The 25,394-nt window shown below is 51.2% G+C and overlaps 1 protein-coding gene across 3 annotated transcripts; it reads right to left on the minus strand.

The window, feature by feature from the left end:
- Positions 1-2,733: 2,733 nt before the first annotated feature.
- Positions 2,734-23,350, minus strand: gtf2f1 (general transcription factor IIF, polypeptide 1). 3 transcript variants are annotated; one of them, XM_078234968.1, is made up of 14 exons: positions 23,277-23,350; positions 20,036-20,099; positions 16,950-16,996; positions 15,024-15,096; positions 13,372-13,565; positions 13,107-13,277; positions 10,752-10,954; positions 9,893-10,046; positions 9,688-9,749; positions 9,231-9,359; positions 7,452-7,525; positions 7,220-7,352; positions 4,159-4,285; positions 2,734-3,946 (listed from the first exon to the last, which is right to left on the minus strand). In XM_078234968.1, exons 2-14 carry the CDS (start codon positions 20,045-20,047, stop codon positions 3,736-3,738), a joined length of 1,590 nt encoding a protein of 529 aa, XP_078091094.1. In that variant the 5' UTR covers positions 20,048-20,099; positions 23,277-23,350; the 3' UTR covers positions 2,734-3,735. The 3 variants fall into 3 exon arrangements, with proteins under 3 accessions (XP_078091094.1, XP_078091092.1, XP_078091093.1); XM_078234966.1 differs by having other exon boundaries at positions 7,220-7,355; XM_078234967.1 differs by having other exon boundaries at positions 7,220-7,355; positions 23,251-23,317.
- Positions 23,351-25,394: the final 2,044 nt, after the last annotated feature.

Genomic DNA, 25,394 nt, shown 5'->3' on the forward strand with positions numbered 1-25,394 from the left:
GAGCACCCGGAGGAAACCCATGCAAACATGGGGAGAACGTGCAAACTCCACACAGACAGTGACCCAATCCGGGAATCGAACCCGGGTCCTTGGCGTTGTGAGGCAGCAGTGCTAACCACTGTGCCACCGTGCTGCCCCCAATTTCTTTATATGAATGTCAAAGGCAAGACCATTGATCAACATAGTGTAGTCTCAAAAAGCTCATTTGGGTCAGCATCACAAGACAATGCATGCAGAATTTCCCTTTCAACAGCGCCATTTGGACAAAGGAAGTTGGGGAGTTAAAGGAATGACGCAAGCTCAACAGTCACTCTTCTTAAAATCTGTGGTTAAAGGCAAAGTGAGCAAAGGGGCATCTTCACTTGAGCCACCTGCCGGCAAAACATAAGGAGCTGTTCGCCGCTGGTTAAGTTATCAAGGAGGTGACGATGGTCACTGCCGACACCTCGTTCAAAGATTTCAGAAACAAAGATGTAATTATGACAGCCCTCAGAGCGAGCCGCTTGGTGCTTTAACAGGAGACAGAAGGATGGAATAGTCTGACGATGTGTCTCAGCAAATGCGCCAAGACGTATCAGGCTGTGAATGTTTCTCACTGCAGGTTGATGAGTCAGTAGACACGGCAGATACGGCCCAGCTGATTGCTTTCATTCAGATGGCATTCAAAGATGCAACAAGGGCAACACACAGTGGCACAGCTGCCTCACAGCGCCAGGGACCCAGGTTCAATTCCAGCCTTGGGTCACTGTCTGTGTGGAGTGTTCTCCCCGTGTCCTCTTGGTTTCCTCGGGATGCTTTGGTTTCCTCCCACACTCCAAAGATGTACGGGTTAGATGGATTGGCCATTGCCCTTAATGCCCCAGATGTGTAGGTTGGTTGGATTGGCCAAAGCACGGCTTTGTCAAGGGCAGGTCGTGCCTTACGAGCCTGGTTGAGTTCTTTGAAAATGTGACCAAACACATTGACGAAGGAAGAGCGGTGGATGTGGTCTATATGGACTTCAGCAAGGCGTTCGATAAGGTCCCCCATGCAAGACTTCTTGAGAAAGTGAGAGGGCATGGGATCCAAGGGGCTGTTGCCTTGTGGATCCAGAACTGGCTTGCCTGCAGAAGGCAGAGAGTGGCTGTGGAGGGGTCTTTCTCTGCATGGAGGTCAGTGACCAGTGGAGTGCCCCAGGGATCTGTTCTGGGACCCTTGCTGTTTGTCATTTTCATAAATGACCTGGATGAGGAAGTGGAGGGATGGGTTGGTAAGTTTGCTGACGACACCAAGGTAGGTGGTGTTGTGGATAGTTTGGAGGGATGTCAGAAGTTGCAGCGAGACATAGATAGAATGCAAGACTGGGCGGAGAAGTGGCAGATGGACTTCAACCCGGATAAGTGTGTGGTGATCCATTTTGGCAGATCCAATGGGATGAAGCAGCAGTATAATATGAAGGGTACCATTCTTAGCAGTGTAGAGGATCAGAAGGACCTTGGGGTCCGGGTCCATAGGACTCTTAAATCGGCCTCGCAGGTGGAGGATGCGGTCAAGAAGGCGTACGGCGTACTGGCCTTCATTAATCGAGGGATTGAGTTTAGGAGTCGGGAGATAATGCTGCAGCTTTATAGGACCCTGGTTAGACCCCACTTGGAGTACTGCGCGCAGTTCTGGTCACCTCATTACAGGAAAGATGTTGAAGCCATTGAAAGGGTGCAGAGGAGATTTACAAGGATGTTGCCTGGATTGGGGGGCATGCCTTATGAGGATAGGTTGAGGGAGCTTGGTCTCTTCTCCCTGGAGAGACGAAGGATGAGAGGTGACCTGATAGAGGTTTACAAGATGTTGAGAGGTCTGGATAGGGTAGACTCTCAGAGGCTATTTCCAAGGGCTGAAATGGTTGCTACGAGAGGACACAGGTTTAAGGTGCTGGGGGGTAGGTACAGAGGAGATGTCAGGGGTAAGTTTTTCACTCAGAGGGTGGTGGGTGAGTGGAATCGGCTGACGTCGGTGGTGGTGGAGGCAAACTCGTTGGGGTCTTTTAAGAGACTTCTGGATGAGTACATGGGATTTAATGGGATTGAGGGCTATAGATAGGCCTAGAGGTGGGGATGTGATCGGCGCAACTTGTGGGCCGAAGGGCCTGTTTGTGCTGTGGCTTTCTATGTTCTATGTAAATGCACGGGGTTACTGAGATAGAGTGGTGGCGGGGGGGGGGGGGGGGTAAGATGCTCTTTTGGAGAGTTGGTGCTTGATTGGCTGAATGGTCTCTTTCTCCACTATAGGGATTCTAGTCTATGGTTCAAAGGAGGATGCGCATGCACAGACTGACGCGTGCATGCTGGTAGATCGACACGCACAGACCAACGCGCGCACGTGCAGACCGGCGCGCGCACGTGCGTAGATCAACACGCGCACGCACGCAGACTGGCGCCCGCACGCCCAGACCGGCACGCGCACGCCCAGACCGGCACGCGCACGCCCAGACCGGCACGCGCACGCCCAGACCGGCACGCGCAGACTGACATGTATGCACACAGATACTTCAATAGTAAATACTGGACATTGATCAAGTGTAGAAACTGTGTCAGTTTTTGCTCCGTCTCTAGCTCAGGGCTGCTGAATTTGATTGTCATGTTGATACCATTACCAGTGAAAGCCCTCTCGCCCTTTGCCCAAGCTCCAGTCACCTTGGTTGTCCCATTGCGTCCACAACTAACATTTCAGCTCCACTGATACCAGAGTTGAAACAAATCAGGATGAAAACCATTGGCCATTTTATTGGATAACAGGTCCAGCCTTAACCATTACATGTGGGACATTACACAGTTAATACAGACAGTGAGTAAAATGAACACCCTGACAGAACCAGCACCGGGAAATAACACAACCTCATGCAGTCTCCACCTCACTCACAGCACTGTCTTTACACAGTTAACTCCAGCAACAGGAATAATCCTCTTCTGTTCTGCCTTCCCCTGATCCCCCCTCCCGCTTCACCCCAATCCCAGCCCAAACCATATCACCACCACCCGCCACCCCCGAGGCTGTTCTGTAACAGTCCACTGGGGCTGGTGTGTGTAGCTTATTCTCAATCCCTGCTTTTTCTCCATACACCTACTCTGACCATCACTGAGAGGAGAGAAGGCATTTGCTTTGTTTAATTCTGTCATTTAAGGTTGGCTGCCCATTCTAACCCCACACGGTCTCTTTGTAAACAGTTGTGTTTTGATGTCAAGCACCTTGTTTCCTGAGCCTGTGTGGGGATTGTTTAGCCTCATTCTATCCAGGGAGCTCTCTGCTGGGTTCAGTCTGATCAGCCACCCTCCCTGTGAAACTCTCAGTGACAGCCGCGGTGGAGCTGAGGATGTTGGTGTCTGTCTGAGGTGAGGGATTTCCCAAAGCAGTGACTGGAATGTGGAGCAGTTCCAATACCACAGGCACCAGCTACAGAACAGTATCGACCGCACAATGTGAATTTCAGCAGTCCCACCGCCCCCCCCCCCGAGTGAGAATGACCATGGTTCGATTTACCAGTCAGTCTGCGCTGTGGGTGAAACCTACCTTAAATATAAAACCCTTCACCCCTCCAGCTACCGGTCCCGGCTGGAATGGAAGCCCAGGCTGCCACTGAGGAAGGAAGTGCTGGGTCCAGGGCACAACTATCACCATCTTGTACAGTAGGACAGAGAGATCACCCGGTACACACACACAGGAACAGAACAAAAAGCTACATACACACAGACTGGGCGCCTCTCAATTCCCCTCCTTCAGGAAGAAGTGCATCTTCTCATTAATCATCTTACGCTCGGGGTTGAGTTTTTTCAGGATCTGTGCCAGTACGTTCACCGTCTGCTCACTACTCAGACCCGTCTTCTTGGTTTGAAATTTCTTCAACAGGTCCTTGGTGGTCATGGGTTTCCGGATGAGGTATCGCCGGACGGCGTCCTCCGTTAGCTGAATGTCACTGGAACGGGGGTGGGGAGGAAAGGGTTAAACACGAGGAACCAACTCACTGACAGCACTGAACACTGCCTCAAAACAATCCACCCCCGCCTCCACTGTCTCCATAACCCAACCCCACCCTAATCCATCAATCTGTCTCACATCACAGAGCCCCCCCCCCCCCCCCCCCCCCGTTATACTCCCCACCCCCCCCGACACACATGTTGCACTCACCCGCTGCTGGGCGTGGATTTTCCGGATTGTGGCTGTGGTGTGGATTTACCCGATGCCGACTGTGCCCCGGCGTCCATCTTCAGCCGCTTGGCCACTGGAGTTTCTGCAGAGCCAGCCTGCCGCTTCCCTGGGAATGAACAAAACACGGATCTTATTCCCTTTCTGCAGCTCCCAGCACTGCTAGGATCCAGTCAACTCCTGCATTACCCAGGCCGGCTGCACATCCCCCAGGGACCCAGCCCTGCCACCCCCACCCCTCACTGGGGACCAGCCCAGCCCAGCCCTGCAGTCCCCCCCCCCCCACCTACCCTGGGGACCAGCCCAGCCCAGCCCTGCAGTCCCCCCCCGCCACCTACCCTGGGGACCCAGCCCAGCAGCCCCCCCCCACCCCCCATCCTGGGGACCCAGCCCAGCACCCCCCCACCCATCCTGGGGACCCAGCCCAGCCCTCCCCTGCTACCATAAGAACTAGGAGCAGGAATCGGCCATCTGGCCCCTCGAGCCTGCTCCGCCATTCAATAAGATCATGGCTGATCTTTTTGTGGACTCAGCTCCACTTACCCGCCCGCTCACCATAACCCTTAATTCCTTTACTGTTCAAAAATTTATCTATCCTTGCCTTAAAAACATTCAATGAGGTAGCCGCAACTGCTTCATTGGGCAGGGAATTCCACAGATTCACAACCCTTTGTGTGAAGAAGTTCCTCCTCAACTCAGTCCTAAATCTGCTTCCCCTTATTTTGAGGCCATGCCCCCTAGTTCCAGTTTCACCCGCCAGTGGAAACAACTTCCCTGCTTCTATCTTATCTATTCCCTTCATAATCTTATATGTTTCTATGAGATCTCCCCTCATTCTTCTGAATTCCAATGAGTATAGCCCCAGTCTACTCAGTCTCTCCTCATAAGTCAACCCTCTCAACTCCAGAATCAACCGAGTGAATCTCCTCTGCACCCCTTCCAGTGCCAGTATATCCTTTCTCAAGTAAGGAAACCAAAACCCCCCCATCCTGGGGACCCAGCCCAGCACCCCCCCACCCATCCTGGGGACCCAGCCCAGCCCTCCCCTGCTACCATAAGAACTAGGAGCAGGAATCGGCCATCTGGCCCCTCGAGCCTGCTCCGCCATTCAATAAGATCATGGCTGATCTTTTTGTGGACTCAGCTCCACTTACCCGCCCGCTCACCATAACCCTTAATTCCTTTACTGTTCAAAAATTTATCTATCCTTGCCTTAAAAACATTCAATGAGGTAGCCGCAACTGCTTCATTGGGCAGGGAATTCCACAGATTCACAACCCTTTGTGTGAAGAAGTTCCTCCTCAACTCAGTCCTAAATCTGCTTCCCCTTATTTTGAGGCCATGCCCCCTAGTTCCAGTTTCACCCGCCAGTGGAAACAACTTCCCTGCTTCTATCTTATCTATTCCCTTCATAATCTTATATGTTTCTATGAGATCTCCCCTCATTCTTCTGAATTCCAATGAGTATAGCCCCAGTCTACTCAGTCTCTCCTCATAAGTCAACCCTCTCAACTCCAGAATCAACCGAGTGAATCTCCTCTGCACCCCTTCCAGTGCCAGTATATCCTTTCTCAAGTAAGGAAACCAAAACCCCCCCACCCTGGGGACCCAGCCCAGCGCCCCCCCCCCCCCCCACCCTGGGGACCCAGCCCAGCGCCCCATCCCTCCCCCACCACTCACCCTGGGGACCCAGCCCAGCCCAGCTCTGCCCCCACCACCCTGGGGGCCCAGGACAGCCCCCTATCCCTCCTCCACCATCCACCCTGGGGATCCAGCCCAGCCCTGCCCCCCTACCCTGGGGATCCAGCCCAGCCCTGCCCCACCCACCCTAGGGACCCAGCCCAGTCCCCTATCCTTCCCCCCCCAACCACCCTGGGGACCCAGCCCAGCCCTGTCCCCGCACCCTTGGGACCCAGCCCAGTCCTGCCCCCCACCCCTCCCCCACCACCCGTCCTGGGGACCCAGCCCAGCCCTGTCCCCCCACCCTGGGGACCCAGCCTAGACCCCCATCCCTCCCCCTCCCCACCACCCACCCTGGGGACCCAGCCCAGCCCCCTTCCCATCACCCACCCTGGGGACCCAGCCCAGCCCATCCCCCTTCCCACCACCCACCCTGGGGACCCAGCCCAGCCCAGCCCCCTTCCCATCACCCACCCTGGGGACCCAGCCCATCCCCCTTCCCACCACCCACCCTGGGGACCCAGCCCAGCCCATCCCCCTTCCCACCACCCACCCTGGGGACCCAGACCAGCCCATCCCCCTTCCCACCACCCACCCTGAGGACCCGGCCCAGCCCATCCCCCTTCCCATCACCCACCCTGGGGACCCAGCCCAGCCCCCTTCCCACCACCCACCCTGGGGACCCAGCCCAGCCCATCCCCCTTCCCACCACCCACCCTGGGGACCCAGACCAGCCCATCCCCCTTCCCACCACCCACCCTGAGGACCCGGCCCAGCCCATCCCCCTTCCCACCACCCACCCTGGGGACCCAGCCCATCCCCCTTCCCATCACCCACCCTGGGGACCCAGCCCAGCCCTGCCCCCCCCCCCCCCACCCTGGAGACCCAGCCCAGCCCCCTTCCCATCACCCACCCTGTGGACCCAGCCCAGCCCATCCCCCTTCCCATCACCCACCCTGGGGACCCAGCCCAGCCCTGCCCCCCCCCCCCCCCCCCCCCCCACCCTGGAGACCCAGCCCAGCCCATCCCCCTTCCCATCACCCACCCTGGGGACCCAGCCCAGCCCATCCCCCTTCCCACCACCCACCCTGGGGACCCAGCCCAGCCCTGCCCCCCCCCCCCCCACCCTGGAGACCCAGCCCTGCCCCCCCCACCCTGGGGACCCAGCCCAGCCCAGTCCTGCCCCCCCACCCCTGGGTACTCAGCTCTGACCCCCCCCTCCCCCCGGAGCCAGCCCCTTCCCACATATCCCGGGTTCCTCATCTCACCCCAGCCCCTGTCCCAGGGGATCTGGCTCCTGCCCTCCTCCCCCTCTCCCCTGCTGCAGTCTGGCTGTGTTAGGCGTGAGGTGAACTCTCTCCACCTTGTTCCAGTTTGCTGGCAGCTGCTTTGAGTGTGGATGAGGTGCTGATCTGTGGGGTGGGGGTGCCCGGCCGGCTGTTCCCACGGGAGCTGTTGTTTGATCCTTTCCAATCTTTCTTTGGAGGAGTTTTCTTCTTCTTTGAACAGAGAGAGAAACAAAGTGTTAAAGAGAGGACACAACCTCCTGTTGGGGGGAGAGGGGGGGGTCTGCATTCTGAATGTGAGAAACTCACCAACATGAAAAGGGCCGAGGCAGCTTCAGACTCAATGTCACTCTCATCTGAAGATTCTGATTCATCACTGCTGTCTGTGAGGAGCAGAACAAATAAATTACACCTCAGCTCCCAAACCTTCAGCTTCAAAGCCCATCTCACCCTGAAGCACCTGACAATTGAGCCGCATTGCTCACGTCCTGTGCTGGTGGTGCGGGGTAACTCCCCTCCTGATCATTACCCAGTGACTAATACACCCAGTCCGTCTGTTCCCAGACAACCTGTTCCTTACTTCTACATGCCTCTCTCCGTTTCAGTGCATGTCTGTGCTTGTATCTGTGCATTGTTGGGAAAACCATATCATGCAATTGCATTATTTGGACTTTTTAAACAAAGGGTTGCAAGTTCACTTTGGACGGCCAACTTGCGTGCTGAGGAAGTCACATGATTTCAGCTACCTGGTCAGCATTGGACTGGAAGGAGGAAGAGTTTGTTTTAACTGCAATTCTCTGAACTGTTGGGAAAAACTACTTTAATGATGGTGGCTTCTTTTTATTCATTTCATAGAAATCATAGAAACCCTACAGTGCAGAAGGAGGCCATTCGGCCCATCGAGTCTGCACCGACCACAATCCCAACCAGGCCCTACCCCCACATATTTACCCGCTAATCCCACTAACCTACGAATCTCAGGACTCTAAAGGGCAATTTTTAACCTGGCCAATCAACCTAACCCGCACATCTTTGAACTGTGGGAGGAAACCGGAGCACCCGGAGGAAACCCACGCAGACACGAGGAGAATGTGCAAACTCCACACAGACAGTGACCCGAGCCAGGAATCGAACCCGGGACCCTGGAGCTGTGAAGCAGCAGTGCTAACCACTGTGCTACCGTGCCATCCCATTTACGGGATGTGACATCACTGGCAAGGCAAACATTTATTGGCCAGGCCAGGTTCCTTCAGAAGGTGATCTGCCTTCTTAAACCGCTGCAGTCCATGTGGTGTAGGTACACCCACTGTGCTGTTAGGGAGAGAGTTTGAGAATTTTGACCCAGCGACAGTGAAGGAATGGCGATATATTTCCAAGTCAGGATGGTAAGTGATTTGGAGGGGAACCTCCAGATGGTGGTGTTTCCAGGTGTCTGCTGCTCCTGTCCTTCTAGACGGTAGTGGTCATGGGTTTGGAAGGTGCTGCCTAAGGAACATTAGTGAGTTCCTGCAGTGCCTCCTGTAGATAGTACACACAGCTGCCACTGTGCACTGGTGGTGATTTATTGTAAATCACCCGACCGGGGAGCTTTAGGTTTTGAACCTATTGTTTTTGAACTCTGTGTATTATGGGCAATAAGCTGAGAAGGAAAGGGTTCCCTAACTCACTCTCCTCTACCTTGTCTGAAATACCGCGTGCAGTTATCAACCTGTAGCCAGAATGTAACGTGTCTGCATTTAGCAACCTGCAAAGCTGAGATAAGAATTGATCCAGGTCCATAATCATCCCCATGCCGAGGCTCCGTGGGCGAGAACCTCCAGACATCTCGGAACCAGTGGCCCCGTCATCACACCAGGGAGCTTCAGAGCAACATCTTTATCCTTTATTTTACAAAGCCTATTCCCCAGAACCCGCCTCTGAAAAGACTTTTTTGTCCTTTGTTTGTGCGTGTGCGCTGGGGAATCTTTACAAAGGGATTGATAGTTACGCTTCGAGTACAATCGTCTGTTTGCGTCCACAGCTACAGCACCAAGAATCACACAGGACAGGAAGAGGAACGGCAGCTGGAAAAGCAATTCCAATTCTCACCTTTTTTCTTCTTTTCCCTCTTGTCCGGAGCTGCAGATTTCTTCTCCTCCTCCTCCTCATCTTTCTCTTCATTGGGTTTCTCCTCTTCACTCTCTTCACTGCTCTCCGATGCAGCGCTCTCATCAATACCTGAAAAACATCGTGACAGCACAATTCAAAACCCTCGTCCCTGTACGCAACTGGAGAGAGAGGGGGAGTGCAGGGGGGCAGCGGAAGGCAAAGGGGGGGGGGAGTGGGGAAAAGAGCAGAGGCAGACTGGAGGAGGGGGCAAAGGGAGGAGGGGGAAAGGCAGAGGGCAGCTTTCAAAAGCCCCTGCTGAAACACTGCGCACCTGCCTCTCCCGGCCACCCTGACACTCCGCTCCTGCTCCCCCCTCCCCATCAGGACCCAGCTCCATCCTGACCCTGTCAGGGTGACCCTGCATCAGGGTAAAGAGACAAACAGAGTGGCCAAATACCTTTGGGTCCCTCTTCGCCTTTATCAGCTTTTCCTTTCTCTGCCTCCTCTTCATTATTGTCACTGAAAATCAGACAGAAGGGGGTTTACAATCAGACACAGCCCAGTGCGGCGACACGATGGAATCAGCTGTCCCAGCAGAACTGCTGTGGAAACTGGAGAGGAATCATAAACACGCCCAAAGCAGGTAAAGACAGAGCAGATACCTGGATTCATCATCGGAGATATAATCCACCTCCTGCCCCTCAAAATCTCCATCATCACTGTCCTCAAAGGCCTCGTCATCGGAAGCTTTCTTCTTCTTTCTCTTTGCTGCTGCTTTCCCTTTCTTCGGAGCCTTTGTGTCTTTTTTCCCACTTCCTGCAGAAAGTAAAACAAGTCGCAAAACAAATCCGTGATTCCAGGAAAGTCCAGGCCTGGAGCCGGTGCCCACCTGTCACACCCTCTCTGGGAGACACGGTGACCCACGCCCCAAACTGGACTGCGTTTTCTTCAGTTCCAGCCAACTGATTTTCCGGAGGATTTGCAGTTATTTGGGATAACGAGGGGACATTCTGGGTGAAAGGTGGGCATCGCTGAGGGCTGATCCACACACAGGCTTACACACTGCGGCTCATCAAATCCAATCCCTGTCAGACTGGGAAGACAAGATGATTGTCTGGATGATGTCAGGAGATGGTGCACTCACAACCGGACAAGGAGTGGGACAGGAAACAGTTACTGAGTTTCCTCTGTTGATTTTTAACTGATGTTGACATTCTACCTTCATTGACATAGCCCCAAGCTGTGGGGGTGGGGGAGGGGGAGAGAGAGAGAGAGAGAGGGCACGCGAGGGAAGGGGAGGCTGGCATTCGAGGGGAGGGGTGTGGCGAGGGGAGGGCACGGTGGGGGAGGGGGGGAACGGGGCACAGTGGGTGAGGGGTGGGGCATGGCAGGGGGTGGGGCATGGCAGGGGGCAGGGAATGGCAGAGAGGCAGGGCACAACGGGGTGGGGCACGGAGGGGCAGGGTTGGAGGGGAGAGGCACTGGACGGGACGGCTTTGGGAGCATCTGCCGGTCACTCACTGTCCTCATCGCTTTCCTCGTCATTCTCGTCCGAGCTCATTTCCAGGTCGTCTTCCAGGTCATGGATTCGGAGGTCGTTCCCTTTCTTCTTTCTCTCCTTGCCTTTCTTTTGCTTCTCTTCCTCCTCGTCTCCATCATCTCGGTCCTGATCCTTCAGCCTCTTCTGCAGCATGATGCTGAAATGATTCACCACTTTGTTACGTCTGAACAATGGGGCCCGTTGTGAGGATTTCCAGGTATTCGAGAGAGAGAGAGAGAGAGAGAGAGAGAAACGATAAGGTGCAGGAACTGAAATCACAGAATGTCGAGCCAACCGGCAATAAGCAAACTGTGTCTTTACATCTCTCAGGACAGCCCCTGGTACAGAAGGGATGATGTGCTTGTGGATTGCGGCTCTGTAAACCATACAGTAAGAAGTCTCACAACACCAGGTTAAAGTCCAACAGGTTTATCTGATAGCACGAGCTTTCAGAGCACTACTCCGTGACTCACCTGATGAAGGAGCAGCGCTCCGAAAGCTTGCGATTCCAAATAAACCTGTTGGACTTTAACCTGGTGTTGTGAGACTTCTTACTGTGCCCACCCCAGTCCAACGCCGGCATCTCCACATCATGTAAGCCATAGGTGTGGCTAGCTGGCTCTGTTCCCTCTGTGAGGTCGTGGTCAAACACAGCTCCGATGTCACTCTCAGTTATCCAGTGTTTGGACACTCACTGCGGTGCTGACACAAACAATCCAGCAGGGATATCGAGGGGCTAATATATATTCAGTTAGCCTCCTCGGGGCAGGAAAGCTGAGTCAGGGCTCTCTGCCGCATTGTAACCCCAGGACCCTGCCTTACAAAAACAAACATTAATTCTAAACCTTGGATTTTATTAAATACCAGCTCACTTCTAGTGGTGGGACAATTGAACAAGAGGCTCCAATTTCCACGGTCAAATCTGTCTTTATTATTATATTTGATTGGAAATTCCTCGATAGGAATGATCTGTGAATTTATCAGAGGCTTATTCCCACCTCCCAGCAGGGTCGGGGGGCTCTAACAGGAGTTTTATTCCCTGGGTAACGCATATCAATATGTGTTATTGATATGCATATCATATCAAGGGGCTGCTGCCCTGTGGATCCAGAACTGGCTTGCCCAAAGGAGGCAGAGAGTGGGTATAGATGGGTCTTTTTCTAAATGGAGGTCGGTCACCAGTGGTGTGCCCCAGGGATCTGTTCTGGGATCCTTGCTGTTCGTCATTTTCATAAACGAACTGGATGAGGAAGTGGAGGGATGGGTTGGTAAGTTTGCCGACGACACGAAGGTTGGTGGGGTTGTGGATAGTCTGGAGGGACGTCAGAAGTTACAGAGGGACATAGATAGGATGCAAGACTGGGCGGAGAAGTGGCAGATGGACTTCAACCCAGATAAATGCGTAGTGGTCCATTTTGGCAGGTTAAATGGGATGAAGGAGTACAATATAAAGGAAAAGACTCTTAGCTGTAGATGATCAGAAGGACCTTGGGGTCCGGGTCCATCGGACTCTAAAATCGGCCCCGCAGGTGGAGGAGGTGGTTAAGAAGGCATATGGTGTGCTGGCCTTTATCAATCGAGGGATTGAGTTTAGGAGTCCGGGGATAATGATGCAGCTATATAAGATCCTCGTCAGACCCCACTTGGAGTACTGTGCTCGGTTCTGGTCGCCTCATTACAGGAAGGATGTGGAAAAGATTGAAAGGGTGCAGAGGAGATTTACAAGGATGGTGCCTGGACTGAGTGGCATGCCTTATGAGGATAGGCTGAGGGAGCTCAGTCTTTTCTCCTTGGAGAGACGTAGGATGAAAGGAGACCTAATAGAGGTATATAAGATGTTGAGAGGCATAGATCGGGTGGACTCTCAGAGGCTTTTTCCCAGCGTGGAAATGGCTGCTATGAGAGGGCACAGGTTTAAGGTGCTGGGGGGTAGGTACAGGGGAAATGTTCGGGGGAAGTTTTTCACACACAGGGTGGTGGGCGAGTGGAATCGGCTGCCGTCAGTGGTGGTGGAGGCAAACTCAATAGGGTCAGTTAAGAGACTCCTGGATGAGTACATGGGACTTAATAGGATGGAGGGTTATAGGTAGGTCTAAAAGGTAGGGATATGTTCGGCACAACTTGTGGGGCCGAAGGGCCTGTTTTGTGCTGTAGTTTTTCTATGTTTCTAACATTGAAAAAGTTTCTTAAAACCCAATGGCACCAGGATTGAGGTGAAATTGATTACTCAGCTGAGCCACTGTCCATCTGCAGGTGAGAGTTGAGTGGCAGAGCATGAAGAGCGGGGGAGGGAGGGTGGAGCAGAATTCTTGTGGCCACGTGCGCTTGGTCATTACCTTCCCCACTCCTCCTCTGCCTCCTCCGCAGTCAGCGTCTTGTGTTTTGCTACAGGGACAAAGTTGTACCAGGCGTTCACAGGAAATGCTTCGAATGCCCCGTCTGGACACTGGGTAAAGATGTAGTAGGAGGCATTTTCCGTGACCCCACCTTTCCTCTGACCTTTAAACCTTAAAGGGGGGAGAAAGGGGAGCATTAGACTGGCCGGGTGGCGGGGGGGCTGCTTCCAGCTGCTTATCAATAAGTCGACGGTGTGTCACTTACTTGCGGCCGGCTTTCCCATTCACTCTCAGCAGCCAGGGCTGGTCTTCAGCTTTGAACTCTCGGGTGACGATCCCAAACTTCTTCTTGCGGGATTCCTCTCGCAGCTTTTTGCCAAACTCACTGCCAGCACCAAATATGGGTTGCTCCTCTTCCTGGTAAATCTTCTTGTTGCTCAGATCACGCTCCATTTTAGCCTCAGAGAAAATAACGAATTTTACAGAACAGTCCCCAACAATGCCAGGGAAAATGATGACAGCCAGAGGCGTCAACAATCCCCCGACACACTGACACACACACACAGATATACACACAGATATACACACAGACATACACACAGACAGACATACACACACACTCTGACACACACACTCTGACACACACACACTCTGACACACACACACACTGACACACACACACACTGACACACACACACACTGACACACACACACACTGACACACACACACACTGACACACACACACACACGCTGACACACACACGCTGACACACACACGCTGACACACTGACACACACGCTGACACACTGACACACACACGTTGACACACTGACATACACACGCTGACACACTGACACACACGCACACTGACACACACACACACTGACACACACACACACTGACACACACACACACTGACACACACACACACTGACACACACACACTGACACACACACACTGACACACACACACTGACACACACACACTGACACAAACACACACTGACACAAACACACACTGACACAAACACACACTGACACACACACACACACTGACACACACACACTGACATACACACGCTGACACACTGACATACACACACTGACACACACACACTGACACACACACACGCACACACTGACACACGCACACACTGACACACGCACACACTGACACACGCACACACTGACACACGCACACACTGACACACGCACACACGCACACACTGACACACGCACACACTGACACACGCACACACTGACACACACACACACACACACACTGACACACACACACACTGACACACACACACACTGACACACACACACTGACGCACACACACTGACGCACACACACTGACGCACACACACTGACGCACACACACTGACGCACACACACTGACGCACACACACTGACGCACACACACTGACGCACACACACTGACGCACACACACACACACTGACACACACACACACTGACACACACACACACTGACACACACACACACACTGACACACACACACACTGACACACACACACACTGACACACACACACACACTGACATACACACACACTGACACACACACACACACTGACACACACACACTGACACACACACACACTGACACACACACACAGATATTTTATAGATTTGAATAAGATCCTCTGTTGGGCTGAAGCTTTTTGCTTGGCTCTTAGAAAACTGGAGTTTTAGTTCCGGTCCACATGAACGAATAATACAAACTGCTGGAACACTGAGCAGCTCAGGCACATCTGAGGCTCCCTCACCCTGTGGTGGCTCCACAACTCTCTCTTCCTCCATCTCCCTTCCTTACAGCACCACCACAACTTTCTCTCTCTCTCACCCTGTTGGGGTTCAGAGCCGCTCTCTCTCCCTGCCCTGCCGGTCTTACCTGTGTCCACGTGGAGAAGTTGATTTTATCTGCAGCATTGAACGCCATGATGTTGTGTTTCTTGGTGTTGTTCCTGGGAAGAGAATGGTTTTATGTTTAATGATCAGCCCATTAACCCCCACCACCCCCAACCTGCCATCACCCACACACCCCACCCAACCCTCAAGTCACCCTGTGCCCCCTTTCCCACATCCTCCAGCTTCACACTACCCTCTGACCTCTCATCCCACCCTGACCTTTCACCCCACCCTTATCAAGCCCCCTAACTCTCACCCCAATGCAGCTCCCACCCCAACATCCTGACTCCAACTCTCTCCACCCCCCCACACACCCACCCTCACCCCACCACATTCCCCACCTATATCTCCTCCCAGTTACTTTCTCTGCCATCCCTCCACGCCCCAAATGCAACACCCCAAATCTGCCCTCGAGTTTTTCTTTCTCACTGAAATGTAAAACGCATGGGATTGGGGAAAGTGTATTGAGATGGATAGAAAACTGGTTGGCAGAGAGGAAACAAAGAGTAGGAATGAATGGGTGCTTTTCAAATTGGCAGGCAGTAACTAGTGGGGTGCCATAGGGATTGGTGCTGGGACCTCAGCTATTCACAATATATATTAATGGTGTGGATGAGGGGACAAAATGTAACATCTTAAAGTTTGCAGATGATACCAAGTTGGGTGGGAGGGTGAACTGTAACAAGGATGCAGAGATCCTTCAGAATGATCTGAACAGGTTGGGAGAGTGGGCAAATCCATGGCAGATGCAGCATAATTTGGATAAGTGTGAGGTAATTCACTTTGGAAGCAAAAACAAGTCGGCAGATTACTACCTGAATGGCTGTAAATTGGAAGAGGGGAGTGTGCAGTGGGACCTGGGTGTCCTTGTGCACCAGTCACTGAAGGTAAGCATGCAGGTGCAGTAGGCGGTAAAGAAGGTAAATGGTATGTTGGCCTTCATTGCGAGAGGTTTCGAGTACAGGAGCAGGGATGTGTTGTTGTAATTATACAGGGCCTTGGTGAGGCCACACCTGGAGTCCTGTGTGCAGTTTTGGTCTCCTTTTCTGAGGAAGGATGTTCTTGCTCTCGAGGGAGTGCAGCGAAGGTTTACCAGGCTGATTCCGGGGATGGCGGGACTGATGTATGAGGAAAGATTGACTAGGTTAGGATTGTTTTCGCTGGAGTTCAGATGAATGAGTGGGGATCTCATAGAGACTTATAAAATTCTAACAAGACTAGACAGGGTAGATGCAGGGAGGATGTTCCCGATGGTGGGGGAGCCCAGAACCAGGGGTCACAGTCTGAGGATTCGGGGTAGACCATTTAGGACGGAGGTGAGGAGACATTTCTTCACCCAAAGAGCGGTGAGCCTGTGGAATTCATTACCACAGGAAGTAGTTGACGCCAAAACATTGAATGTATTCAAGGGACGGCTGGATATAGCACTTGGGGCGAATGGGATCAAAGGTTATGGGGAGAAAGCAGGATTAGGCTATTGAGTTGGACGATCAGCCATGATTGTAATGAATGGCAGAGCAGGCTTGAAGGGCCAAATGGCCTCCTCCTGCTCCTATCTTCTGTGTGTCTTTACTGAAATATCTCCTTAAAACTCTGCCTCTCTCTCTCTGCTGACCTATCCCTTTACCTAATTTCCCACCTGAATTTCGTCAGCTGTCCTGATAATTGCCCTTAGCAACATCACCCTGATTAACAGAGCCTCCACCTTTCCTTAGATTTATTTCTACTCGTGCTGTTAATTGATCTGCTTTGTTACGAATGCCGCGTGCATTCAAACACAAAGCGAGAGCATCAGCTGCAACTGAGCAAAAGCAGCTTGCTGATTTGGGACAGACCGTTTACCCGCGAATCCCAAACCGTTCCGCTGTTTTTGCCACGTGTTGGCAGTAACGATCAGAGAGTCTCTTACTTGGGGACGCGGACTGTGTACTCGGTCACTGCCTGGCTGCTTGAACCCTGTCGAAAGAAAACAGCAACGTGGTCAGTGTGGCTCTTGCAATGAACCACAATCTCAGCTAGTGCCACTGTAATTATAATAATATCCTTGAACTGCTGATCAGCTGCAACACAATAATAATTGCCTCGTACTCTGAAAGATCCGATTCGAGAGAGCCAGAGAGCTCACAGAAAAGATATAGTGCAGAAAGAGGCCATTCAGCCCAAGGAGTCTTTGCTGGCCAAAAAAAAAAAGTGTTAAGAATCTAGCTGCTCAGTTAAACTTCACATTCCAACACCTGGTCCGTAACCGTGCAGGTTCCAGCACTTCAGATCCAGGTACCTTTTAAATGAGTTGAGCGTTTCGATTCTATCACTCTCTCTCTCCCTGCATTACACGCTCAGCATTCCCTGTACACTCCACCACAAACATATCTGTGCACTGCAAAAGCTGCGCAGACAAGGCTGATCCCAGGGCAAAGAGAAGCAGAAGAGGTGGGACTACAAACAGTCAAGTAGTCTTACTCTTTCCATCAAACCTTGTTCGTGTAGAATCAAGCAGCTTTTACCCTTTATCATAGCTTTTCTGCCCCTTGGGAGTGTCGGAGTGGTTATACTGTGCACAGCTCAAGAAAGGTTCAAATGATTTTATTTTATTTATTATTGTCACATGTATTAACAGTGAAAAGTATTGTTTCTTGCGTGTTATACAAATAAAGCATACCGTTCATAGAGAAGGAAAGGAGAGGGTGCAGAATGTAGCGTTACAGTCATAGCTCGGGTGTAGAGAAAGATCAGCTTAATGCGAGGTAAGTCCATTCAAACGTCTGACAGCAGCAGGGAAGAAGCTGTTCTTGAGTCAGTTGGCACGTGACCTCAGACTTTTGTATCTTTGATCAAACGACTCGGATTTTACAAATTTTACAGTTTGGTATTTGCTGCAAAAACTAAACCACGCGGTGAATGGAGCAACAGGGCCGAGAGGTTGTTTTTAAATAGGTTAAAATTGCTCAGGAACATTTGGATGAAAGCATTCAGATTGCTCAGTATGGCTCCCAGTTACTGAAGGGAAGACACGAGCTGCAGCCTCACATCGTGCTGAGCTTATTCGACAGCGAGCCCGGATTACATATCCTGTTCTTCAGCATCTGCTAGTGTATACTTACTGGGAGACACTGCGGCTGCACGCAAAAGCCAGTGTCAGACTCTTTAGGAGTGAAAACAGAAAATGCTGGAAAATCTCAGCAGCTTCTGTGGAGGGAGAAACAAAGTTAACATTTCAAGTCTAATACGTCTCTTCTTCAGAACTCTGAAGAGGAATGCTATGGACTCAAAACGTTAACTCTGCTTTTCTCTTTCCACAGATGCTGCCAGACCTGCTGAGTTTTTCCAGCATTTTCTGTTTTCACTTCAGATTTCCAGCATCCGAGCTATTTTGCTTTTAGAAACACATTAAAGGTAATTACTGCAGAGGGTCCAAAAATAAGGGAATGCTGTCATGTGGAGAAACAAGAGAAGCTCAGACTATTCGCCATATAGTAGAGATCCTTTAGAGATGTTCAAATTATTGGCAGTTTTGACACAGCAAATCAGAGGTTATTTCTAGTGATAGAAGGGATACAGATTTACGATGTTTGGAAAAAGACAGAGTGGGGAGATGAGAAGATTCGTCTTTTTAAATGCTGCAGGTTGTTGTGATCTAAAATGCATTGCCTGAAGAGCGTTGGATACAGACATCACAGTGCAGGGGAGGCAATGGCTTAGCGGTATTACCACTAGACTATTAATCCAAAAACTCAGCTAATGTTCTGGGGACCCGGGTTCGAATCCCGCCACAGCAGATGGTGGAATTAGAATTCAATAAAAATATCTGGAAATAAGAATCTACTGAAACCATTGTTGATTGCTAAAAAACCCATCTGGTTCACTCATGTCCTTTAGGGGAGGAAATCTGCTGTCCTTACCCGGTCTGGCCTACATGTGACTCCAGAGTCACAGCAATGTGGTTAATTCTCAACTGTCCTCCAAAGGCAACTAGGGATGGGCAATAAATGCTGGCCCAGCCAGCGACGCCCATGTCCCACAAAGGAATGAAAGAAAATTGGATAAAAATATAAAAAGGAAACATTTGCAGAGTGGGAGTAATTGGATTCGTTCTTTGAAACTTCTTTGACTTCAGGAAGCGTAAAGGAGAACATGCCCCTGTCTATATCAACGGGGACGAAGTAGAAAAGGTCGAGTGCTTCAAGTTTTTAAGTGTTTAGATCACCAACATTCCATGGTCCCCCCATGCCGACACTATAGTTAAGAAAGCCCACCAACATCTCTACTTTCTCAGAAGACTAAGGAAATTTGGCATGTCAGCTACAACTCTTGTCAACTTTCACAGATGCACCATAGAAAGCATTCTTTCTGGTTATATCACAGCTTGGTATGGGCTCCTGCTCTGCCCAAGACAGCAAGAAAGAACAAAAGGTCTTGAACGTAGCCTAATCCATCATGAAACCAGCCTCCCATCCATCGACTCTGTCTACACTTCCCACTGCCTCGGCAAAGCAGCCAGCATAATCAAGGACCCCACGCACCCCGGACATTCTCTCTTCCATCTTCTTCCATCGGGAAAAAGATACAAAAGTCTGAGGTCACGTACCAGCCAACTCAGGAACAGCTTCCTCCCTGCTGCTGTCAGACTTTTGAATGGACTTACCTTGCATTAAGTTGATCTTTCTCTGCACCCTAGCTATGACTGTAACACTACATTCTGCACTCTCCTTTCCTTCTCTATGATCGGTATGCTTTGTCTGTATAGTGCGCAAGAAACAATACTTTTGACTGTATCCCAATACATGTGACAATAATAAATCAAAGAAAGAGCCAACACAAGACATGATGGGTAAATGGCCTCCTTCTGTGCCAAGATCCTACAGGCTGAGTGACTGACACAATCGCTACATAGAAAATCTTTCCACGGTTCAGCTGCACATCAGACACCAGCACACAATTCTTCACAAACTGTTCCAAACTACCCTCCCACCCCATTTCGGTAACCAGCTCACTTACCAGATTTGCCATAATTGCGAGTGTTTGGACAGCGTTCAACTTCTGATTGAATCTGGTTTAGATTCTGTAATAGGAATGAAATAAGATGAACAATCCATAACATCCTCCGCGTTCACCCTGCATCCCTCACTCCAGGATAAGAATTTGGACCTGGGTATAGGCACAACTTTGAAATTTACAGATGACACAAAATGTGGAAATGTAATAAACAAGACGACACGGTGGCACAGTGCTTAGCAGCTGCCTCACAGTAAGAGGTCTCACAACACCAGGTTAAAGTCCAACAGGTTTATTTGGAATCACGAGCTTTCGGAGCACTGCTCCTTCATCAGGTGACTATTGTGAGACTTCTTACTGTGTCCACCCCAGTCCAATGCCGGCATCTCCACGTCATGGCCTCACAGCGCCAGGGACCCGGGTTCGATTTCCACACTGTCTGGGTGGAGTTTGCACATTCTCCCCGTGTCTGTGTGGGTTTCCTCCGAGTGCTCCAGTTTCCTCCCACAGTGCAAAGATGTGCGGATTAGGTTGATTGGCCATGCTAAATTGGCCCTAGTTTCGGGGAGATTAGCAGGGTAAATATGTGGGGTTACGGGGATAGGACCTGGGTGGGATTGTTGTCGGCGCACTCGATGGGCTGAATGGCCTCCTTCTGTACTGTAGGGATTCGATGATACGAAAGGCCTTTAAAGAGGGCATTGTACAGGCTGGAGGAATGGGTAGGCATAACAGATGAAATTCTACATAGTAGACTAACACATTCTGGACAGGCAGAGACAGTGAGACAATAGAAGTGAAGCTGCACCGTTTCAAGAGTGTGCAGGAACAGAGAGACCGATAGGGGTGGGGAGATTAGGGTGCAAATCTTTGAAGGTGGTAGGACAGGCGAACAAAGCAATTAATAAAGCCCATGAGGTCCAGGGCTTTATAAATGGAGTAAAAGATCCAGGAAATTTAATTAAACACGAGTATAAACTCTGTGTGTAAATGTAGTCTGATGCAGCCCAAGCTCCCATTGTTAATGTCCAGAAGCAGCTCATAGGCCAAGACCAGGCAACAGTGAGGGTTTGCGGGTAACAGAGAGTGGGGGAGGTTTAGGGGTGAGTGGATGGGGCGGGGAGGTTAGATAATTTTGTGGGGTTTTGGGTGTTTTCAGATTTATATTTGGAGTTACTTTGAGATTTTTGGAAGGTTGCGGTATTGAGGGCTTTGGTTGAGTCTTTCTGACGGGGATTGGGATGTTTTGGGGAGGAGATTTGTTTTGGGGAGTGGGGTGTTTTGGGGAGATATTTTGGGGAGTGGGGTGTTTTGAGGAGTGGGGTGTTTTGGGGAGAAGGGTGTTTTGGGGAGTGGGGTGTTTTGGGGAGATGTTTTGGGGAGTGATGTGTTTTGGGGAGATATTTTGGGGAGTGGGGTGTTTTGGGAAGGAGGGTGTTTTGGGAAGGAGGGTGTTTTGGGAAGATGTTTTGGGGGAGTGGGGTGTTTTGGGGGAGTGGAGTGTTTTGGAGAGATGTTTTGGGGAGTGGGTGTTTTGGGGGAGGGGGTGTTATGGAGAGATGTTTTGGGGAGTGGGGTGTTTTGGGGAGATGGTTTGGGAAGTGGGTGTTTTGGGGAGATGGTTTGGGGAATGGGGTGTTTTGGGGAGATGTTTTGGGGAGTGGGGTGTTTTGGGGAGATGGTTTGGGAAGTGGGGTGTTTTGGGGAGATGGTTTTGGGGAGTGGGGTGTTTTGGGGAGATGGTTTTGGGGAGTGGGGTGTTTTGGGGAGATGGTTTGGGAGGGGGGGGTGTTTTGGGGAGGGGGGGGTGTTTTGGGGAGGGGGGGTGTTTTGGGGAGGGGGGGTGTTTTGGGGAGATGGTTTTGGGGAGTGGGGTGTTTTGGGGAGATGGTTTGGGAAGTGAGGTGTTTTGGTGAGATGGTTTGGGGAGTGGGGTGTTTTGGGGAGATGGTTTTGGGGAGTGGGGTGTTTTGGGGAGATGGTTTGGGGAGTGGGGTGTTTTGGGGAGATGGTTTGGGGAGTGGGGTGTTTTGGGGAGATGGTTTGGGGTGTTTTGGGGAGATGGTTTGGGGTGATGGTTTGGGAAGAGGGGTGTTTTGGGAAGTGGGGTGTTTTGGGGAGATGGTTTGGGAAGTGGGGTGTTTTGGGGAGATGGTTTGGGAAGAGGGGTGTTTTAGGGAGATGGTTTGGGGTGTTTTGGGGAGATGGTTTGGGGAGTGGGGTGTTTTAGGGAGATGGTTTGGGGTGTTTTGGGGAGATGGTTTGGGGAGTGGGGTGTTTTAGGGAGATGGTTTGGGGTGTTTTGGGGAGATGGTTTGGGGTGTTTTGGGAAGTGGGGTGTTTTGGGGAGATGGTTTGGGGTGTTTTGGGGAGATGGTTTGGGGTGTTTTGGGAAGTGGGGTGTTTTGGGGAGATGGTTTGAGGTGTTTTGGGGAGATGGTTTGGGGAGTGGGGTGTTTTGGGGAGATGGTTTGGGGTGTTTTGGGAAGTGGGGTGTTTTGGGGAGATGGTTTGGGGTGTTTTGGGAAGTGGGGTGTTTTGGGGAGATGGTTTGAGGTGTTTTGGGAGATGGTTTGAGGTGTTTTGGGGAGATGGTTTGGGGAGTGGGGTGTTTTAGGGAGATGGTTTGGGGTGTTTTAGGGAGATGGTTTGGGGTGTTTTGGGGAGATGGTTTGGGGAGTGGGGTGTTTTAGGGAGATGGTTTGGGGTGTTTTAGGGAGATGGTTTGGGGTGTTTTGGGGAGATGGTTTGGGGTGTTTTGGGGAGATGGTTTGGGGTGTTTTAGGGAGATGGTTTGGGGTGTTTTAGGGAGATGGTTTGGGGTGTTTTGGGGAGATGGTTTGGGGTGTTTTGGGGAGATGGTTTGGGGTGTTTTGAGGAGATGGTTTGGGGTGTTTTGGGGAGATGGTTTGGGGTGTTTTGAGGAGATGGTTTGGGGTGTTTTGGGGAGATGGTTTGGGGTGTTTTGGGGAGAGGGGTATTTTGGGGAGGGGGTGTTTTGGGGATATTTTTGAGATTTTGGGGATATTTTTGAAGTTTCTGGGGGGTTTCAGGGTCCCAGCCATGATGTCCTCAGTGAGCATGCGCACTCGGCTCAATGCTAAATGAAAATGTCCGGGAAGCCGCGGGAGAATCGAACGCTCCCGATCAATAAATCAGCCATTAACCCGCCCAGAAACCGCGTTAGCAACACCACAGCAAGAGAATCCCACACAAACCGGCGCCTTCGCCACACCGAACCCACCGGAAACCGGCCCAGCGCACAATCCCGTCCCGCCGGAAACCCGTCCGACCAGCAATCCCGTCCCGCCGGAAGCCGCTCCGCCCCACACAGTTCCGGTGCACAAATTTTGCAGTTGTCGCATTTCAGTGACTTTCAATGGTTATCAAACCCAAAACTCTGAACAAAATCCAGGCAATACCCAGCAGACAGACAGCACCCCCGTGGGGGAAGATAACATTCTGTGGCAATTCGGTCTTTTGAATATTTCCAGCTTTTTAAAAAATTTGAGATTTGTTATAAGTTTTGTTATAAGATTTGTTATAAGGGGCAGCACAGTGGTTAGTACTGCTGCTTCACAGCTCCAGGGACCTGGGTTCGATTCCCGGCTTGGGTCACTGTCTGTGTGGAGTTTGCACATTCTCCTCGTGTCTGCGTGGGTTTCCTCCCACAGTCCAAAGATGTGCGGGTTAGGTTAATTGGCCATGCTAAATTGCCCCTTAGTGTCCCAGGATGCGTAGGTTAGAAGGATTTGCGGGTAAAAGATATGGGGATAGGGCCTAGGTGGGATGGTGGTCGGTGCAGACTCGATGGGCCAAATGGCCTCTTTCTGCACTGTAGGGTTTCTATGATTAGTATTTGTTAGTCACAAGCAGGCTTACATTCACACTAATGAAGTTACTGTGAAAATCCCCTAGTCGCCACACTCAGGCACCTGTTCGGGTACACTGAGGGAGAATTTAGCAAGGCCAATGCACCCTAACCAGCACGTCTTTCGGACTGTGGGAGGAAACCAGAGCACCCGGAGGAAACCCATGCAGACACGGGGAGAATGTGCAGACTCCACATAGTAAGAAGTCTCACAACACCAGGTTAAAGTCCAACAGGTTTATTTTACTTCAACAGTCACCCGAGCGGCTCTCTGAAAGCTCGTGCTCCCAAATAAACCTGTTGGGCTTTAATCTGATGTTGTGAGATTTCTTACTGTGACCACCCCAGTCCAACGCCAGAATCTCCACATCAAGACTCCACACAGACAGTAACCCAAACCAGGAATCGAACCCAGGTCCCTGGCGCTGTGAGGCAGCAGTGCTAACCACCATGCCACTCATTTTTGCTATTTTGCTTTGTCTGAAAGCAGGAATTAATAAATTCCACAATAAATGATGTGCTTAGTTTATTTTTTCTTCTCTGCACCTTTCTTCTGATTGTCTCTTTACCCCTTCACCCTGAGCTAGTATTTCTGGGGAGATACATTCCTTCAGATGAAAGCGCTGAACCACCCCCATCCCCGCACTCAGCCATTCCCTGTGACGAGACTGGGATGGTCCGAGTGCACATGTCCCTCCACTCACCTTACATCACATGCGACAATAAATCAAAACATTTACAGGGGCATTAACCAGAAACTGAGGGGCTGTAACTATCAGGAAAAATTGAACAGGCTTAGTTAGGCATTTTAGAAAAGAGAAAGGTGTTATGGATCTTTAAGATCAGAGTTCGATCGACTTGTATGAGGGGGCAAGTCTAAGAACCATGGACATAGAAAAACTACAGCACAAAACAGGCCCTTCGGCCCCACAAGTTGTGCCGAACATATCCCTACCTTTTAGGCCTACCTATAACCCTCCATCCTATTAAGTCCCATGTACTCATCCAGGAGTCTCTTAAAAGACCCTATTGAGTTTGCCTCCACCACCACTGACGGCAGCCGATTCCACTCTCCCACCACCCTCTGTGTGAAAAACTTGCCCCTAACATTTCCCCTGTACCTACCCCCCCGCCCCCCCCCCCGCCAAGCACCTTAAACCTGTGTCCTCTTGTAGCAGCCATTTCCACCCTGGGAAAAAGCCTCTGAGAGTCCACCCGATCTATGCCTCTCAACATCTTATATACCGCTATTAGGTCTCCTCTCATCCTACGTCTCTCCAAGGAGAAAAGACCGAGCTCCCTCAGCCTATCCTCACAAGGCATGCCACTCAATCCAGGCAACATCCTTGTAAATCTTCTCTGCACCCTTTTAATCTTTTCCACATCCTTCCTGTAATGAGGCGACCAGAACTGAGCACAGTACTCATTACATGACTGAGCACAGTACATCATTACAAATAAATCCAATATAGAACTCCAAAATATCTATTG

This window comes from Mustelus asterias, chromosome 19 (assembly GCF_964213995.1).
Source record: "Mustelus asterias chromosome 19, sMusAst1.hap1.1, whole genome shotgun sequence".
Taxonomy (NCBI): domain Eukaryota; kingdom Metazoa; phylum Chordata; class Chondrichthyes; order Carcharhiniformes; family Triakidae; genus Mustelus; species Mustelus asterias.

Bases quoted from the DNA above. Each gene is read 5' to 3' on its own strand.
- gtf2f1 (XM_078234966.1), bottom strand. The intron at 13,278-13,371 runs GTAAGTGACACA...CCCCCCTTTAAG, and splicing joins AATGGGAAAGCCGGCCGCAA to GTTTAAAGGTCAGAGGAAAG. The intron at 9,360-9,687 runs GTATTTGGCCAC...GATGTTTTTCAG, and splicing joins AGGCGAAGAGGGACCCAAAG to GTATTGATGAGAGCGCTGCA.